Genomic DNA, 21,837 nt, shown 5'->3' on the forward strand with positions numbered 1-21,837 from the left:
AAAACAAAAATCAGTCTTTAAGGTACAAAGAAACATTGTACATTTTCATATACGTACAATTGTTTTCAGGCCCTTGACAAATACATGAGACCACTAAAAAGGATATGTATGCCCTAATGCTTTCATATTTTTCCAGTGATACCTCTCAGTCTAATATTAACTTTCCTTACATACTGTATTTTCCAAAATTTTGCAAATAGACTCAGGACATCCCAAGATTGGCTTAGACTTTAATAGATTAAAATTACTTAGTAGCAAAACTATACCTTAACAGGTACACTAATTTTGTCCCAATGAAACTTTAAAACTAACTAGATTAAATATTAAATACTTATTCAGGAAATGAACACTAAAAAAACCCAACAAACTATTCAGCCTTTCTAACAAATGCAAATCTAGTTGCTTATGCAGTAATTCGAGGTTTTGGTCCTCTTCACATACTTCAGCTCTATTAAAAGAAACAAAACTTGAAAATGTATTTTATGTATTCACATAAATTATTTGAATGCTTTCAGGTAACTATAATTTTACTATACACTAAACAGTGTTGTTAGGCTTAACAGAACAGAAATAATGAGTAAGGTGCTCAAAGGATCAAAAGAAAAGTGAGTTGAAGAGTTTCAAGGTATAACAAAAACCCGAGACTAGAAAGAATCCTCAATTTTATGGGCCAATTTCTGTTTTATTGATTTCCCTCTATTCCTTCAGCACTGAAAAAAATCAACTGTTAATGTTCCCAAAGATGCCTATTGTATCTCAAATGGACATTTCCTACAGAATATGACTATGTAATCAATAGCTGAGCTGCACTAACTGACTCTGCCTGTTCCTCACCTGATGCAAATGAAGTTTAAGCCATCTTGAGCAGCATCTCTGAGCAACAGTGATCAGAGGAAAAATTGCTACAAATTTTAATGACTGTTTCAACTGTTTTCTTAACCAGAACAATGGAATGCAGTGAGAATATGCAGTGGATTCTGAAATGGTTTTCCTATTTATTAAATTTTTGTACTATTTTTCATCAAAGTTGTATGCAAACCCCTTTAATCATAAAGCTTGCTTTCTAAGATGAGCTACATAATTTCTGGAAAACATGCTCATAAAGCTTCAGGTTTATGGTAGTACATAATCTATGATCACAGTCATTTTATATAAATTTTTTAGTATTCAATTCTAACACACTTAAAATATGTAAAATAAATTTGAAATATTATATTTTCTAATTATAATTTATTCATAATTTCCATCTAACTATATTTTTCATAAAAATACTTCACATCAAAGGTATAATGCATCAATTTTTCTGGCTATAGTTGAAAACCCATATTGGTTTAAATAGCTGAAAAAGTATTTCTTACTTCATTCGCCTTTTCCCTAGTCCAAAAATCATATTCTGCTTGAAAAACAGCATTATTTCACCAGTTCTACCAACTTCCAAGGGCTGCTCGATGACCTGTTTCCCTATCCAGATGGACAAAAAGTCCAAAGCAGTATGAGTACACTATGTGGCACTTGCATCTTTTTTCTCTCCCTACTCCTACCATGCTCCCGGCCTTCCCAGAGGTTCCTGTTTCCTCTGTGGATCTCAAAACTCTCTTTCTGTGTCCTTCTTCTCTTGCCACTACCACTTCTGTCTTTCACTAGTTCTCCACTGTTAAAATCCATGTACTACCAGTCAGGGGTGCAGTCCTGTCTCAAGAGACCTGATTTCAATCTCTCTAAATACAGTGGGAGCTGGCAGACAACAATTTCTTAATGGAAAGCTCAACCTAGATGTAAACAATACACAGAAAAATGACAGTTATCTTCCTGGCTTCAGTCCATTGAAGCCACAGTGCACTGCTGAGGGACAAGATCATTGAGAAAAAATTCACAATAGCTGAAAAGAAATGCAATGAGTTGGTAATTTTACTTTAAATTTTCATAAGTTTCCTGAAACCTCCATGTATTCAAGCCTAGGTATTTTATAAATGAGAATGCATGTTTTAAAAATATGTTATAAGATGTCTAATGCTGGCATTCACTTTGAATGGTTTTAGAATTTGCAAACCATCTAGGCCACATTACTGAGGAGCTCCAAAAGGAGCTGGAATCAGAAAAATTATCCTTAACCTTTATATATACACGGTGGCATTGTAGAACTGAATCCCATGGACATTTTAAAGCCTGAAAACAACACTACCTAGAAATAACATGCATTTGTTATGAAGAAAGGAGACACATTTTTTACATGGCACTTCAGAAAAAATAAGTAGAAAATTAATGCCTTTATTCTGAATATCAAACTATTATCTTAAAATCAATTTTTTTTTCATTCTTGTCCCATTTTCAGTAACAACATGGAACAGTATCAATGTGACACAGAGTGACATTTGGAAATTGTTTCCTTTGCCTTGCCTTGCCTTGGCTCGCCTTGCCTTCCTTCTCTTGTATGCACAAAGTTAATGCACTGCCTTTCTTATAATGACCAAACAAAAATTGCAGTCTGATGGCCCTTATTTGTTCTCTGAACATAAGAGTTGCTAAAGGAACTGAAAGCAACTCTGCCTTGGCACAGAACACTTATTTTTTCCTTTCATCTGACCACTAAACAACGAATTCAGATTTACATTTGCCATGGTGCCATTGGAAATGTTGCAACTAATTCTTCATGTTCAACCACATACACAGTGTCTGTTAAAGCTGAGAGAAATCTTTGCTTCTATCAGTGAAAAAGAGAAAAAATGCTACATCAGTGCTGTGATCTGAAGGAGAAATCTGGTTTACAGCCCAGAAACTTTAACTTCATTTCTCACTTGAAATTTCTTTCTCAGTCTTCAACTGATTTCAAAATAAACTTGTGGAAGAACACAAAAGCTGAATAAAGTTTTCAGGTTTGGTCATTCACATTCCAGGAAAGAACACAGGCTACAAATGCCATACTAACGTATGTGGTATGCACATATTTTGAAAAAGATTTTACTCTGAGCAGTATTTACCAATTAGTAATTGTATTAAAGTTTTCCTAAACTTTTTAAGTTCATATTGAATACCCTTTGAATCTAAATGCTGGGCAACAGCCAAAGTCTCTGAAAAACTATATACAAGTGTATTGCAAGGAATTTTGTATTTGATTCCCTCTTCAAATTTATGTACATCAAACAAAACAAACAGAACCATCCTCATCTGTGAAAGGAGCAGGAAAGGCTGTTGCTCCTGGTCACTATCTTGTCAGAGATGAAGGAGCAGGAACAAATGCAACTATTTTTATCTCATAATTTGTTTTTTTTTTTCATATGACGAATGCAAATTAATGATTAGAATATTATATTTTTTTCGCTTTTCTGGAAGTTGAAGACAGTAAGTGAGTAAGTATAGTTCATAGAAGTAAGCATTATCATAGTGAGATTGTGTTTATCACTTCAGAAATAACATACTGCTTAAATTTCATACGGTCTTTCAATGTATTTCTATTTTCTTGGGAACTAGATAAAGCTTTACTAAATAACGTTTCACAAAGCAAGACTAATCAGATGTCACCTGATCTATCAGAACATGCTATTATATGCATTTTTAAAGGACAGATTCTCATTGCAGTGCCACAGACACAGCAGAAGAGGGTTGCCCTCTCCATCTTAGAGGATGTATACAACGTGTGTCCAGATGACTGGGTATTCCTCTGGCTTTTAAATGCAACTACATTATCTTGAAATGTAACACAGTCAATGTCATGTTAGCACTGCTGTCGGTGCAAAATATCACCCATCTTTCTCTGTCTCCTAGCAACTGCTTCCTACTTTTTTCCTCACTGTCAAATTCTTTCTTATTTCTCTACAGATCTGCAGCCCACAAAGAGCTTTTAAAAAACACTTGCACATGCTAGAATTGAATCACCTTTTTTTCATTAACAATCTATTGAATAAAAGTTCTTTTAGCTACCTGCTAATGAATAAAAAGATAGTGATAATGTTGACACGAATAGGTTCCTTTTATTTGCAAGAATATTAGGTATACATTTCTGTTGTGAATTAATCTTAAGAGAACCAGTGGTTTTTTTTAATCTTAAGGAGGACAATAACACCTGGTAGTTGCTTTCCTCTATGGAGATCAACTGGACACTTTTCTTAAAAATTGACATAAAATGGGGTGGGAGAAGGAGTTGCTTCAAACAGTTTTTTCTTTCCAAATGTAAATTTTAGATGTTGAACCCTAAGTTTAAAGCAAAATAGGAAAAATGTCTGCAGGAGAAAAAACTTGTTCAGACAGATATTAGAATCCAGTTATCGCTATAGAATGGTATAAATAAAATAACCATTTCTCTAGTTTTTCTTCTTCCTGAATTGCTTATAAGGAATATGTACTTCCAGACCTACTCTATACTCAATGTCTATTCTAACGATGAAGTTAATCTGAGCTTCTATTTTCTATTCGGCTCTAATGATGTCTAGTAAACCTCGTCTTCATTTGCTCCATTATAAGCTATTCTATGTATATTCATATATAACATTGCAAAATGTTTCATAGTGTTGTCTTGCATTATATCTACAGATTTTCGATGTATGAAATAAAACAGCTGCTTAGCAGCAGTAAGAGAAGTCTTTGAGATCTGAAGCATTAAGAAGGTCAGGAGTGATTAACTGAAGAGAAGTTTCCATACAGACTATCTTCCCTAGGAATAAAGCTGTAAATTTCAAGTCACTAACGCAATAGCAAAGGCTATCAGAAATGTTAAGTCAGAATTTCACATCAGTCCCAGTCATAATCAGTCCTAACCTCCAGTGTTTAAAACTTTCCTTTTTTAAAACAATGCTCATTGTTTGTGGGATATAACTTAACCTTACATTCAGAAAAAACAATCACTGAATTTAACTTTGAACATGAATAAAATCTAGAATTGGTAGCAGAATTGCCCACATCCTGTGTTTTCAGATTTCTAAAAATTTTAGCATAATTAGATATATAAAGATGTTTCAAAATATGTATAGCTTCTGTAATTTAGAAATTAAATTTCTAAATAATAATAATAATAATAATAATAATAATAATGCAGTGACAATTTCATTTGCAGTGATATAACTCACTTACCCAAGGAGAAACAATGATATTTCTTTGAGATACACATAAAATAGTAAATATTTATAAACTAAATTAACTCTTTCATTATCTCCATGCCCTAAAGTGAAAATTCTCACAAAATGCACTGCAACTATGCAAGAAGAGAGACTACGAAGACTGTTGCTTGGCACTGCTAAGATCTCATACGGATAATGCGGTAAGAATAACAGCATAATCTTACTACCCTCTACTCACTAAGATGTACCTACTGGGTTCAGCCAAAGAGGACTGGCTCTCTAGCAAGGGAAGCTCCTGACAAGCTTTCATTCCACAGTGGGCGAAGGGATGCTGAAGGAGCTGTCAGACACTGAAATAACTATCAAGGACAGTCACGCTTTCTCTGAATAATGCAATCATGGCTATGATCTCTCTATGGTGGTCTAACCTTTGGACAAAAGGTAAAGGGAAAAAAAGCCCAGACTTCATGTCAGTAGGCTTTTTGAAATAAGGTATCATTCCTGGTTGTCTTTATGCTTAAGCAGGCCTCCCTGGAAATACAAACTGTGAATTGACATGTTTTATTTTCCATTTTCCAGTCTGTTTTGTATTTTTCATTGCATTTTCTTATAGTAATGAGGACGTTTTTGTAGTTCTTTTAATGTGTACATAGCAATCCTTGCATGACCAGTCCAGTTTTGTGGCAGAGCTTGTTACAACACCTTAAGATGTTTTAATATAGGAAGTGAAAACATAAAAGAAAATTTGCATTTAGGAAGAATGTAAAGACTTTCTTGGGATTTTTGTAAGTTTAAAATGCAAACATTTTAACGAAAATATCTTTCTATGCTTTTTCAAGGGTGTAATGGCGAAATTACTGGTTTCAATGTCAACATTTTTTGTGAAGAAAAAAATTAAAGTTTCCATTATTCATTTGCAAAAGGTCATGGCACATTTTCAATGCACTTTTGACAGTTTTTATTACTCTTTATCCATTAACCTACTTGGGTTTTGGGTGCATTTTCTGACAGGGCAGTGTTTATTTCCCATGACATCAGTATATCGTATATCATGTTTTTTTGCCTCAGTATTTACTGTAAAATTCTGCCCTCAGGCCTCCCTAAGCATAGTGGCAGAGTCTGTGGGAGTGAAGCATAACCCACAATACAGGAGGACATGACATACCTAAATCAAAGGGGGTCGACTGGTTTCATCCAAAGGTGCTGAGAGACTTGATTAACTTGTCATAGTGGGGCCTTTTTCATCTTTGAAAGATAATGTTTACCAAAATTACAATGATTGTAGTGAAACACCAGAATAGGTTTTCTCCCTGGAGATATTCAGAAGTTGATTAGACAGGACCCTAAGCAACCTGAAACAGTAGGCCCTGCTTTGAGCAGGAGGTTGGGCCAGATGTCCTCTAGGAAGTCCAACCTACATTATTCTATTAATCTCTGAATAACTTGAATGAATTTTCATAGGTGGATTAATAGCTTGTTTCTGAAGGGTCTGAAACAAATTTAACATCTAATTTTTCTGTCAAAGAAAGTGTAGAATGGATGACTTACATGCCATAAAGGTTTTTTAGCATATTTGTGTGTATGTGGTCTTTTTTACTTCCATTATTTTTGAATAAAAATCTCAATAATGCTGACAATGTGTGGTATATTATGGTAGTATTATATTATCAGGTATCTGGATGATACATAAACCATCTTTGATCCAGTCCTTCTGAAGAGAGATACTATAACATAAACACATGATTTTATACAGGATTTGTACCTGAAAATAATGTGTGCTAGGTTTATAACAAATTATTTTAAAATAATTTACTAAGCTGTTCCTTGGAATGTTTTATAATAAAAATGTTTTATTAAATCAAAATAAAAAAGGTTCAGTTCATAGATGAATAGCACATAAAAAAGTAATTCTGACCAATCAGTTTTAAAACTTGTTTTATAATGTAATAAATCTCCTGTTAATATGATTGCAGATGGTCGATTTTTCTACACTGATAATTATCATTACCACTGGGACAGAGACCCATTATATACATAAGATATGTACCTGTGTCATGCCAAGATTTTAAAATGAATTGAATACTGTTTTTAACCTGTTACATTAAAAAATTAGAATTTTCAAGACTATAGGTCAAAATATTGCATTTAACTTCAATCTAATTCTGTACAATAATTTTCAGATTATGAGATGACAATGAACTGCATAGTACCTAAACACTAAAACATTCATAAGAAGTTGCACAAGTGCAAAGAAATACATAACTGGTGAATATCAGAATCTATTTAAAGTTTAGTTCTTATTATTTCTCATATTTATCAAACAGTGTCAAAAAGCATAAAAGCAGGAAAGCTCCCTCCTGTCTTTGTAGTTTTATCAATGTTTAAAGTGTTGGATAAAAGATCAAAGCTCAGACCATAAACCCTATAAATCCTGAAAAGGTCTTTTTAATAATATAGGATTTTGTAAGTCTTAATAAAATCCAAAAGCTTATTACAATTAATTGCTTACAGTGGCTAGAAGTAATGATATTCCCTTTTCCTAGATTTTCTTTAAATATGCTTTCATGATATGTAACTGAATAGACCATATAACTATAAAAGATATACCTAAACACAAAATGAGTTTTGATTTGGCATAAGTTCCTTAAATGCATTTGAGTTTGAACTTGATAGTTAACCCAGTATGACTGAAAACCCACAGTGTTTCACACCTTTATTACCAATGAAAAATAAATATTACTATGTAACTACAGCTACCCTTTTCATAAAGCTGGTTTTTTTAATAATAGTTCTTTAAATATAGTCATCTTTCTGAGTATATTTCCATATTAAAAAAGTTAAATTTATTGCTGTGAGACCATTGAACTGGTTCTACACCACATAGCTCAACTGTGCAGTAAATGGTTTCAGATGCCGGGCTGCACGATGTCTCCCCTGCTTACCCAACCACCTCAAACAGAGAAGCAACTCAGCCACAGCAATGAATCCAAGCAAATCAGCCAAGACAGACCCCACAAGGAACTAGGCTCTTTGCTTGTGAGCAATGGTTCTCGTGCTCCCTGCATGTGTATTTTTGAGGCACTCTCTAATTCAGATACATCATCCTCTGAGCATATTGTTTCTAGATGTGAACTGGATTTCTGAATTTGTGTTAGCAATGCTCAAGCTGATACCTCATGGTTGTACAAAGTGTCATTCACACAAAAGAGTCTTTCCAGTACGGGACAGATAAGGAATACAGTGGAAAGACGCTTTTAATTAGCATGACTAGACACAGCTATCATCAGTGGTTTTTTTCTTGATTTTGCAAGCCCTTCATTACTTTTGATAACAAAGAATCTACTACTTATTTTAGGTTACCCTATTTGTATAGGTAACACTGTGCTTATGTAGTAAATGCTAAAAACATCTCTGAAACATAGGAGGTTTTCCCCCTAAAATTTTTTAAGAGGCAAGTTCCTTTATGTCAGAAACATCTCATTCTGCCTTTTTACTCTGTTTTTGTGTTTTTAAAATTTGAGGTTCCTATATTTTCTCAGCGATAACTTGAAAGCAAGTTATACAGACAATAAATTCCTTGATGTCACCTTTATTTAGTGCTAAATAGGAGAAGCATGTCTGGCAGGGGTGAGATTTGCTTATTTTGAAAAGTCAGTACTATTGTCTACTAAAGATAGCTGAAGTGACCTGATGTGCAATACAGCTATTGGTCATACATTCTTACGGAATTCTCTGGCCATGTGCACATGCTTTAAGTACAGGACATATTCCAAGAAGTAAACAAACAATACTGTTGCTCAGCTGCCTCATAAAGCACAGTTAAGTAAATTAAAGAGTGTATTTAGTAAGCTTTTTTCCATACTGTACCTTTTCATCCAAAGCCTTGTGGTGCTCAAACAGAGATTTCAGAGCTTTGAGGACCTCAACTTCACTGGAAACTCCTGAGGGAGACTGTGCTTGGCGTTTCACCACTGTCATCCTCAGTGACCTTTCGTGTCTTGAGACAAGGCACTCCAAATGCTCCAGTAATAGCTATTGGATTTGATATAAAAGGTTATTAATGTTTTTGCACCTAAATGCCATGGAAATTCTAACTATAAAGCGCATGGTACCAAATGGCAATTTTCTTGGCAACCTCACTGTAGGAGAGACTGCTGGAATTATTGACAGCATTTCATGACTCTAAACCATATGGAATGAACAGAAAAGTAGGAAATCTACTCATGATTTCACTTAAAACTTTTCTATGAAAAGCAAGAACAACAAATCACTCAGCAGAGAGTCAGTATTTAACTAAATTAAGTACATATTTACAATATTATTTGTGATAGTAATTGATGAGCATTAAAAACCAAGTAACAACCATAATAATTATAATTAATTCACACTAACTGTAATATATTTTTAATTTATAATGGAAGTTACTTAACAAAATATGTAAAAGTAAACAGTATATTTTATTAAATTTCTTAACACTATTCATTCTAAATGCCACAGCTAATGGCATTTGTCACTAGCATGTGCTCTAAAATGTTCAATGTCTCTGCTGTATTACAAACACAATGGAAGACAAAAAGTCCATAAAGAGAAATTTCAGACTACTATAAGTATCTGTAAAATAACCTGTAAATTACCTATTGCAAAAACATGTGGTAATTCTTTTTCATTATTACCCTGAGGTTAAATTAAAAATTAAAATGATATGTTGATGTTGTATAGAAAATTCCCCGTTTCTCTATACTTTCATAGAGCCACCATTGCTATTCTTCCTGTCTGAACGTAAAAGAGAATTGGTTAGCTGTAAGGTTAAAGCAGGGTAGCTAAATTCCTGAATCACAATGCATGTTAAATGTACTGTAATTGCAACATAAAATTACATCTAAGTCATTGAACTGGAAATGTGAAAGTTACATGGATAACTGTTTATTATTTCTCCTTCGATGCGGTTCTTAATATAGTTACTATTAGTAAAGATATATATTTATCTGCAATCCATAGTTATTCTCAGTCACATAATGACCTTTATTGTTACATGAATTAATAGACATAGAAGAGCAAAACCAGAGTGTAATCACATCATAGTTGTGATATATTGCTATTAAGTCAGGAATGATTAGGGTTTGACATTATCTTTGCCTCAGACATGGTTCTTGTGTCTGGATTTGCACCTGGTTATTATGTTACTGTATTATTCACAAAAAATAGTGAGAACATATGCAAACAATGTTAATACACTAAGAATTACAATGACTCCATGCAGTTCCAGAAAGGAGGGTATTTCTACCATTTCTGAGTTCAAGTGACGGCCTGTATGTATCAAAAGCAAATGATCAAGAAATTCACGACCTTCGTCATCTGATCCCTGTAGATGATGAGATCCCTCTCAGCAGCTACAGGTGGATTTTTAATTATTTGAAGCAGTACAAAGTAATATGCAGTTTTGAAGAGACCTCTTCATCATAGAGGCATCAGGAACTTGGTACGGGGCTGCGGTAAGGCTGTCACGCAGATGAGATCAGAATAGCATCCAAATACTTACAGAGTATTTCTGTTCATAGCAGTACTTAAATACATGGTTAACTGCTATCATTAGTAGAATTGATTTTCTGAATTTTGGTCTAAATTCATGTATCTCCACAATTTTTCTAGTCCACTTATTTTATCTAGGAGATAGCTGGAGGAAAGTAAGTCAATAGTTGATTTCTAATGCTACAGCCTACTCTCTGCCCCATGTCTCCAAAGTGACTGTGTGGCTGCAACATTTCCTTCTCTCTGCAGCTGGACTCTACCCCACTCTGTAGCCCTAGGGTAGCCGGGCTCTGACTCTAACTTATGCTGTGGACTTACATTTCTCCACAGTCATTCCCACTTGCTGGCTCATCCTGCTCTCTCATCTGTCTTGTCTGCCTGCCTTTGAGCAGAAAATTTTCAATGCATCATAACTACCTCTGGAACAGTCCAGGTAGCTAACAATGCGGTCAAAATGCTACGAATTTCTGGAGAAATTGGGAAAAAGAAAATGGAAAATGTTGAACCACAGTTGAGCTTTTAGCAGGGCCATTCCTTCCGTAAGTCTGTAGCTGTCTGAAGCTCAAACTGACACCCACTAAAACAGTCCAGAATAACAAAACTTTAGTAACTATTTTTCAGCCTAATGCTGAGCAAATTTATCATATTTGATGCCCTACTACCCTAGACAACTTATCTCCCACATAGACACTCTGATGATTGGAAAGGAGAACTCTGAGAGCCTGTATGCAGGACTCAGTTGAAAGGGAAAAATCAGGTTTAGCAGAGAAAAACATTGTTAAGTTTAACGACTGAAGGAAATCACAGTATCTTGTGGGCATGGGGGCATGTTGAGGACTTTTTCCCTTTTATAAGTCAAAAATTACTATTCCAGTATTTGTGAGAATACCACAAGATTTCATGTAGAAATAACATTGGAACAATACTGGTAGTTCTTTTAAACTACAAAAGAATTGTCAGAAACAGCTTTAGGTATTTTAGTATGTTGCAATTAAACTCTGGCATTAATAAAGATCACGTGCTGCTGAGCATTTTCTGCTCCTTCACACTGTGTCAAAGCCGCTACAGTTGTCGAGCACTCAGAGGGACAGGCAGCTTGCAGAGAAAAGAAGATGAAGATCAACAGCAGCAGGCGGGACAGAATCACCCACGCATCATTGCTATGCTTTTCCTACTGGAAAGCGTAAGCTTCACAATGAATTATGAAATAAACTGACAAGTGAATTTTACTCTTATACTGGGAAATTTTTAGGATGCTCAAGATGCCGCGCTGATAATTGTATCTTAGCTAAATGGGATGAAGGTTTCTGGAGCCCTGGACTCCTCATGAGCATAAAGAATGTTGAAAAATAAACATTTAAAGACTGAAAAATGCTCTAGTGAATATTTTGTGAGTGAATGACGCACCTTTAAAATGATAATTAAAACGAGATCAACGAGAATAGAGAAAATTGTTAGAATATACCCAGATTCCTGTACTTCTCAAATCACTTCCAAAGCATTTATCGAATTGATGGATTTCTGTGACATGGAAATGCATGGTTAAATTTAACAATATAAACTACATCAGTGTAGGCTATCACCTACCTATATTATACTATACAATCATTACTACATGGATGCTGATTTACATACGGAAAATGAAAAAAGTTAAAATAATTTTTTTTAGGAATGATGCCTCAGTAAGTTGAAATTAGTGTGACTCAGTACTGAGTTCGTATTACTGCAGGACCTGGATTTTAATAAATATAAAATATTTTATCTTAACTCCCTTTATTTTCAAGAAACCTCTTTGTTAAAAACAAAAAGATCACAGTAGGATAATAAATGTATGAATTAAAGAACGAGGAGAGGGTGACGGAGAGAAAATGAGAGGCATAAATAATGGAATACAGGGAAAAAATATAAAAGATAAGGGATTTTCTAAAATGAGACAGACGTGTCTTAAAGGATTCCTTAGAGGAATGGGGCAACCCACTAAGAAGACAATTCTCTTTTGTGGTCCAGCTTAAAATTTCTCACCAGCACAGGCAAAATTGAATTTCTTTTCAGTCTATATTTTGAATGCACATTGTTCAGTGAATCTCCATCTCTGGTGCAAGCAGAGACGACAAGTAAAATAAGCAGACATGGCTTGAAGATTATCTCTAAAACCAGTCACAAAATCAGTCATTTTCTTCAGCATTGCTCCACAGTGGTGGAAACCAATCTGCACCCGTGGTCAGTTGGGGTGACCTCAAATAGCTATATTGGTAAATCACTGGTGAAAATCTTTCTTAGAAAAAACAAAGTTATCGCCTAACTAGGGCATACGTCCCTACTGAGACAATAAAATACAAATAATATTGAATCTAAGTCAGCCTTGTTCACTTTCATAAATGCTTCAGCTCCTGACGTATTAAGTAAAAGACAGATAATTACACTGTCTTTGTTACTGCTATTTCATTCAGGAACATAGGTTTAATTTCTAAACTGCTGGAACTAAAATATATCACACCAATTATGGAACATTTTATGCTATGTCCAAAAAGCGTGTCTGGTTTTTTTGTTGTAGTGAAAAAAAAAAAAAAACCAATCAGATTAATCCATATCAGTATTGTAATAGATTTTTTTGTTTTAGCTGCCAAACAAACCCCAAAATTCCTCATAATCACATTCTGATTTACAAAGTTAAACCTAAAAACTTTCTGTACTTTTAAAGAATACAGACTGAGACAAAAATAACTTCCAATTTTAATTTAAACTTAGCACAGCCAAATTAGTGTTATTTTATAATTTCCATTAAATAATATGCTAGATCACATTGACCTGTGTTTTCCAGCTTCAGAAAAGATGCTGTCTTTCCACATGCTATAGGTGATCATTCTAGCTAGAGAATATCCAGGCAAACAACTGTAACAGTTTCTACTAAGATATTTTTCTATATGTTTTCAAAGTCCCATACAATGATTTTCCAGAGAGAACCTCTTTGTCTTCCTGTCAGCAATGCCACACCAATCAATACATATACATACACTCCTGCATTTTCTATTTTGTCTCACATACTGACAGATTAAGTTGCCAGCTAAGTTCTTGACATGAAAATGTTTCTACAGTGATATGTTAGAAAAAGTTAATCATTGTAGGCAGTATAAATACATCTTCAAGAGCAAAAGTTTAGTAGGGAGCTTTGCTTAAGAATGCTGCTAGAGGATCAAGTAGGAACTGGATTAAATATTGGGGTAAGGCTTAAACCTTGGCATTTTGGCTGAGACCTGGAGTTTATAGGTCCTAAAGAATGTAAATCCAGCATGCTCTCTCTTGAACACTGTCAGGGTCTGCCACTGCAGCTTGGCATACAGTGGCAAATCAGGAGGTGTGTTGTTTGTTTTGGGTTTTTTTTTGTCAAGACTGGCAAAAATTTTATGAGATTGTTACTAAGAAATAAAGAAACACACAGGTGTGGGTCTAGAATAGAGAAAAGAATGCCAGTTAGACATAACTGAAAATGTAAAAGGGGGCTAGAAGGCAAGAGATGTTTGGGAGTGTGTACTCAGAACCTGACAGAGTAGCCGCTTTTATTTCTTCTTGCTGATCTTCAGCTTGAAGCAGTAGGTACTTCAAACAGTATCTTTATGCTGTTACCCCAGGGAGATAAAAGGTTGGATAAAAAACTTTAGAAACAGCAATCTGAGAATATAGAACTGAGCCTCTTCATTTAAAATTAGTAGGAACTGCTACCTCAGACGAAACTAGTTGTACTGACCCATTCCACTACACGTGGCTATGCATGAGAGTGTCCTGGGAGGGCAGGTAAGTCTTGCTAGCACAGCCAAGCTAGAGCTGGGTTAAGTGTGAACACTAGTGGGATGGAAGAAAGAAGCATTAGTGGGACTAACTTTATATATTAGAAAGGACACTTAATTTCCTCATTATAAAAGTGTGTCAGTAGTCCTCCAAACATTATTACTTTATTAGAATCTTTGCTTAAATAACAGAAAAATTTTGGAGCAACTTCTTCTTGCAAAATATTAATTCTGTTTCACATTAATAACAGCATTAATCTCAGTTTGCAAAAGTGCCTCTTTATAGGCAATGCCTTTGCAATTAAGGTTGCTAGAAATCAAGACTCTATTCTGAAGGCAACAGCTTTGTGTCTGAAATTATGGTCTTTCACTATGAAAGAAGTGTACAGGAGCCTATAGAAGACAGCATGACTATTACAGCAAACTCTGGCAACCAATGTAGTACAGTATGGCAGCTTAGAACCTGGCAACACCATATGCATGACATGATGGAGTGATAATTTATTAATGAAAATGCTAGAGGTCAGTGTAAGGCATGTCTCTGAATATTTTTTTCTCCTTCCTCATTAATACTTGGACCATAATTTCCCTTCTTGTTTACTGTAACATTTGCTGTGTTTCTTATATTTTTTCATAGACTAAATCTTTTAATCTCCCATACCTAGCTTCATCCTCATTCTGAAAACACATGGATAAAGTTTGCTTATTTGAACTTCTCTCAAGGATTATCATACTTTATAACTCTCATTCATTGGTGTTAGTTCTCCAGGAAAATTTACTGATTTTTCTTTTGCATAACACAAGAATGGATGATCTTGGTTTGCAAAGAAAGTGCCTATGACAGAGCTCAGTCTGACTTAGGTCATGACTTGCAGTTGACTCATCTTCCTTTACTCTCACAGCCATTTGGCAAGTTACTATCTTTGGCTACTAGGCTGGCTTGGGATTTCTGCTAGTCTGCACTGCTTAGAGCAGGCCCACAGTAAGTATTGGTACGCTGCAGTTTTAACATACAAAAGTTGGTGTTCAAAGGGCTTTGTAGTGAAATGGATAAAGCATTGTGCTACGCAGTTTTGTCCACATACTTCTGAAGAACTTAGGACAACTGAGAAGATGACATTGCAAGTTTAGTTTATATGGTATTTATGGCAAATGGATAAATGTTCTGTGCAGGAATGGGTATACATAGATCATTGAATAGGTACAATTGAGGGTATATTTTAACTGCATCTCTGTATTCAAAAGTTTGTGCTGGAAATTAACACAAAGTATTCTTTATTATATGTAAATTATTTTCTTAATTGACTTTCCTATTTTTACTTTAAATACTAAAATAACTGATACATATAGCAGTTACTGATAATTTAAGCAGCTGTAGAAAGTCTTCAGATTTGTAGCTGAGATGGTTTGCTAAACCTAAAGAATGCAGTGCGATTCGTATGTGCTTCTCCACTAATTAATTCTATTTTTGTGGGAGTCATTTTTGACTGTTTAGAATGTATGAAAGTCATGGGAAAAATAGTAGGTCTCACCTACACCTTCCATCACATTTCCCAAACCCATCACCTCTAAGACTTTTGTGCTAAATGTGATCACCTCTTGTGCCTCCAAGCTAGCATGGAGGTAGATGGGGCAGCTTTGCCTCTTTGTAGGCATCTGTATCATCTTTCCTTCTTTGGATTTCTGAAGCCTATGGCACCCTGGTGCTATAGCTGGACAGAATAAAGGAGGGAGAAATCATAGAATCATAGAATCGTTTAGGTTGGAAAAGACCTTTAAGATCATCAAGTCCAACTGTTAGCCTAACACTGCCATCCGTGTCCCAAGCACCTCGTCTACCCGGCTTTTAAATACCTCCAGGGATGGGAACTCAACCACTTCCCTGGGAAGTCCATTCCAATGCTTGACAACCATTTCAGTGAAAAAAATTTTCCTAATGTCCAACCTAAACCTCCCCTGACGCAACTTGAGGCCATTTCCCCTCATCCTATTGCCCGTTACCAGGGAGAAGAGGCCGACCCCCACCTCACTACAGCCTCCTGTCAGGCAGTTGTAGAGGGCGATCAGGTCTCCCCTCAGCCTCCTCTTCTCCAGACTAAACAAGCCCAGTTCCCTCAGCCGATCCTCATAAGCCTTGTGCTCCAGACCCCTCACCAGCTTTGTTGCTCTCCTCTGGACATGTTCCAGCAACGCAACATCTTCCTTGTAGTGAGGGGCCCCAAACTGAACACAGTATTCAAGCTGTGGCCTCACCATCACCGAGTACAGGGGCACGATCACTTCCCTACTCCTGCTGGCCACACTATTCCTGATACAAGCCAGGATGCTGTTGGCCTTCTTGGCCACCTGGGCACACTGCTGGCTCATATTCAGCCGGCTGTCAACCAGCACCCCCAGGTCTTTTTCCACCAGGCAGCTTTCCAGCCACTCTTCCCCAAGCCTGTAGCACTGCATGGGGTTGTTGTGACCCAAGTGCAGGACCCAGCATTTGGCCTTGTTGTTCCTCATACAGTTGGCCTCAGCCCATCAATCCAGCCTGTCCAGGTCCCATACATTGTTAGATTTCCTTCAGAGTGCAAATTAGCTGACCAAGGACCGATATTATCTGAGCAGCCAAAGTGCTATTAGCTTAGTGAGAGGAGGAAAACAGGAAGAGTTACCCAGATCACGGAAGAATGAAATATGGATATAAGAAATCAACATCCTTGGTGTTAAACCCCTCTGAGATCTATTCCATATGCTTATTACCAGACTGACTCCTGCCTGATCTGGGACCATTCCATCTCTTTTCTAACATCTTTCCACACCCCATAAAGCCTCCTCTGCTCTCCTCTTCTTTTTCTTGGTCAATTCTGCCTTTGCCCAGAGACTTGCATGTGCAAATTATTTTATTCTGAAAACCATTCTGTAAACCATTTGAGAATTTTCAGAAGGTGTTAGCACATATTTTTGTTCCCAGACAGAATAACATCTTCTGATTGAGGTAGAAGATATTCAATTTAAGGGTGAAATCCTATCCTCGCTCAGCTGTATGGCAAATGACATTTACTTCATGGATCACATGGCTGCATCTAGACTGAACAGCAGACTCATTGTGATATGTGTGGCAGCCTGCATTTCATCCTTATTCAGATCAAAACCAAGGCAGAAGGGAAAGCTGGGTCTGTTGTAACCTTGCCTTTTGCCTTGATAAGAGATGAGGATATGTGCAGGCTACTTATGCGGGCCCTGGGTCTTGGAAGGCTGTATGAGTCCCTTGCTCTACAAAACATTTAAACTGAAGGTACTTACCATATTATATACAAAACCTGGTCTTTTTTTGTAATATGTCTTGCTAACCCTTACAGTCATTTCCTTCATGGTAGATACGTCCTGTTACTTAGAACCTTACAAGTCTCATGTACTTATTAAAGGGCTGGAATTTTATCTTCTTATATATACAAATGAAGATCTAAATTTATATATAAGTATAGTCCTCCTGCTTTACAAATACATGATATCCAGAAAAGGTCTGCTGTATACTTACTCTTGTGTTGTTTCTTTCAGCTTTCAGTTCTGAAATCTCCTCCTCTTTTTCAAGCAGCTGTTCCCTGCACGCATTTAATTCTTTTGTCAGTGCAGCAAATTCCTGTGGAATAGAATTATATATGAAGCTATTCAAGATGTAAGCACTATAATAATCAAATCCATATGTATTCCAGAGTTTGAGGATTTAAATAATATTTCGAAATCATCAACAAAAACTAAAAGAGTATATGTAGGCATCAGCATATACCAAAAGCATTTAAAGTCTGGGCATATCTAATAAAAAGTGCCTATGGAAAACACTGATTTAAGTATAGAAATAAAAGAAGGTTCAAGATGTTGGCAACAACCCCCATACATAAACTATCATAACCACACCAGAAGAACGGAACTAGCCTATTTCACGGCAACAGAGACACCCCATTTCACACAGAATGAGGTTCAATTCAACATATCCACTTAGTGAGTGTTCTTGCCTCTCTGTGAAGCAGCTGTTGCAATATGGCATGGGAGAAAAAAGTTAAGGTATTCACTGATCAAAATCTATCTAATATCAGATTAATATAAGTAATGTGTGAATTGTGAAAAAAATACTGTCATTACTTTTACATGCTATTTGAATTTAACTATTAAAATGTATTTGGGCATTATAGTGAAAGGCTGTGATGAGTTAGAGCAATATTCATGTTTGTTAGTTTGGAGTGAGTTTCCTATGAAATAACAACATAAGATAAAACTGGATTTTACGTTGCTCCTGATGTTAAACTTTATACATGCAGCTAATAGGTTTTCTGAAAACCACATTTTTCATTTGCCAACATTCCTATTAAAATGTCTTGATTTTACCATTACTGTTACTCTTCAGCAATATACACAGATTTTTGTCCATACAAAGGGCAGTCACAGATTTGTCATTCATTTCAATAATGAAAAGGTTTCATTCCATATATGTTTATTTTTGACAGGCACAACACATACTAAACTGTAGTGGTTAATTTTATCCTTTACTGCAAAAAGATGCTACATGTCTCACAAAACCAGTGAGACAAAGGATAAAAAGCCTTTAAAATTTGTGGTCATGTGTTGGAAAAGAAAGATGTCTTGATGAACAGCATCGCTGCTTAACAAATATACATACATATTTTTAAATATTAATTTTCGTTTCACCAAAACAGTCAGTGCTTAAGACCACCCACAAGCAACCAGCACTAAACCGAAATAATTCCTAATTCTCCTCCTCCCCCTCAAAAGAAAGCAGTTTAAGAAAAAAACATGTCCAGGTGGTTTATCTTATCAGCCAGTTGGATGAAGCTGAGACTAAATCTACTTATTTAAGACAAAAGCTAGCAGTGATCTCAAAAGGGCTTGGTTTGCTGTTCCCTCTCAAGTAGCTGAAAGCAGCTTTTATCTGAACTAAAGTGCTGTTCAACAGAAGTTTGGTAGGTATTCCTAGGCTCATTCTATTTTAACCAAGTTTCTAAATAGCTAATGGCATATGGTATTATTAATAATATATTAAAAAGTATTCAAACAGATTTCAAATGATATTCTGACAAAGTGTAACTAAGTTTTTTTTTTTTCAGCAGCTGGAACTGGATTCACTGTAAATGTTCATGCAAATTGCATGGTAGTAAGAAAGGTGTTGTTCTGGTATCCTCAGTGGATTTTGTTTTAGAGATCAGCTATTGATCACATGAACCACGTAGTGATGTTTTGTGTCATACCTCCTAATCAGTATTTTCATTTTACACCCTAGTGCTCAAGAACTTGTAAGGCTATGCAGCATGCTTTGATGTTAAAGCCCTTAAATTAGCTTTGAAAATGGGATTTAAATTTTAAAATTCCTTTCTCATTTTTCAAAAGTATCACTAAAACTTCTGCCTGTAGGTCTTACTCTAGAATTCAGAAACTGCCAGTCCAGCAGGGTTATTCTGTCCAGAATTTTGTTTAACAAACTTCTGGCCTTAAGGTTATAACTAATGTTACATACCAAATGAAAATATCATATTTAATAGAAAGCTGACAATCTCAAGTCAGATTGTATCAGAATTTTGAAGCACTAAACCACACATACACATGTTTTTTTTTTCTTCATATTCCTCTAAGAGAAACTTTATAGTGCTACAGGGTGGAACTCTTATTACTAATTTACATGTAGTTTATACATATGGATAAGTGTCTATAAAACTTTCAGAGGCTCACAGAATAAACTTTCTGTGTAATCTATGTAGTATGCCATTTTTATTTACTTTTTCTCATTTCTTTGTATTGTTTCAGTTGGAATTAAAATAGACATTTTGGCATATGCTTGGGCATCCGGATGGGTGACAGGTGGTGAAAAGGATAACAAGTACCATCTGGTGACTTACAGTTCCAGTTCCCAACTACAGTAAGGCAAAGCATCTGATAACATGCTTTTGGTACTTTGCTCGGAAGCAGAAAAAGAAATGAGTTTATCGAATTGTACATTCTTTGCTGTGCCAAGGCAAGCCTGCTACCAGCAGCACAGTCCCTAGTGCTTTGGTCAATATAATCTCAAATAATTAAGGAGTGGAGTTCCTACAAGTTTGCTGAGCAGCATGGAGCTTGCTCTTAGGGAAATTTTCTTTGGCCACCAGCTTAAGTTCTCCCTTGCTTAAAACCATATAATTACTCAAAATTCTGCTCCTAGAGAGTCCCATACCTAACAGTGTCCTCTCAGCCTTGAAATATCTTCAGCTTAGATTCATGAAGACTATTAGCATCCACTTTAGCTGGGCTACCTGTGTCCAGTATTTTAGACCTTTTTACTTGAGTCACTGACATAGCACCTTCAAGCCTTTTAATTATTCAGTTGCTGCTGCTCTCTGAAATTCCTCTGTGCTCTTGACATACCTGCAGTACTAGATTTACTACATTTACAACAAGCAGTCACCTCTTCGTACCTCTGCAGCTAAAGTGGCCAACTTTCTTCATCTGAAGTACTACAGACTGCTCAGACTGCCAAGAGCTTTGAATTCTCTGAATCGAATTATGACAGAAAAATAGGGGGTTTTTTTTCTTGGTCTTTATATCATAAAGCTTTTACAGGGAATGTCTCAAAGTAAAATTGAGTTTGCCCTAGAGCATTACAAATTATTATTTCTGTCACATCTGCTTTGATGAATTCATAACTAGGATAAAACCTCACAACAACTTGCTTTTCAATTCATGCTTCCAAAACTACAAGTAAAAGTCATTTTAAATAGACCCTTTTCGTCCAAGGTATCCCTGAGATATGACAACATAATGCTCCAGGGAACGTGTTTCTCCCACAGGTTAGAAGCAAAGCATATTTTTGTCTTACCCGGTTATGTAATAAATAACATCTGATAATGATGACCTCTGCTCTTGCAGCTCCCTCCTATATATACCGGGATCAAGGGAATACTGTCATCTGGAATTATTATTTGCAGCAGAAATCTTGCATGGTCAGTCATACTGTGGGAGCCCTGAAGGTGGTATCTGTTGCATTACTAATTTGATTTGACAGGCACAACTGCACTCTTAAAGCTTATGTAGAAGTTGTGTGGCTATAAAGCTAATTAAGAACTAAAGTGAATTATGACTATATGAAAATTATTCACTTGGTTGCACTGTTTTTATACTATACTATGACATCAGGACACTAACAAAATTATTTCATAATAAACAACCCAAGAAAGCATTTTTTTTGCCGTCTGAATAAACATAAACTCGGTGCTTATCTTATCTGCTGTTTCTCTTTTTGTCTTGATACTTGGGCTATAACACTCAGTCTGACTGAAAAAATAGCTGAGTCAAAATGACAGCTCTTCGTTTATACCATGTTTACCTTTGGCAAGAGGGCAGAAGCCCTGAAGACAAACTCAACACAAATTTGTAGCCACGGAAAGGGCTGCTAGGTGTTACAAATTAAAAAAAAAAAAAAAAAAAAAAAAAAAAAAAAA

At 35.7% G+C, this 21,837-nt stretch overlaps 1 protein-coding gene across 3 annotated transcripts in view; it reads right to left on the minus strand.

Annotated features, from left to right (window-relative positions):
* Nucleotides 1–21,837, minus strand: part of PPFIA2 (PTPRF interacting protein alpha 2) — a 333,320-nt gene that overhangs the window by 109,266 nt on the left and 202,217 nt on the right. For all 3 annotated transcript variants that reach the window (XM_035901684.1, XM_035901686.1, XM_035901685.1), the window contains 2 exons: nt 17,892–17,993; nt 8,919–9,083 (listed from right to left, as the gene is read on the minus strand). In XM_035901684.1, coding sequence (XP_035757577.1) covers nt 8,919–9,083; nt 17,892–17,993 — 267 coding nt within the window. The remainder of the gene's footprint in view (nt 1–8,918; nt 9,084–17,891; nt 17,994–21,837) is intronic.

This window comes from Egretta garzetta, unplaced genomic scaffold (assembly GCF_000687185.1).
Source record: "Egretta garzetta isolate BGI_Z169 unplaced genomic scaffold, ASM68718v1 scaffold68, whole genome shotgun sequence".
In the NCBI taxonomy this organism is placed as follows: Eukaryota; Metazoa; Chordata; class Aves; order Pelecaniformes; family Ardeidae; genus Egretta; species Egretta garzetta.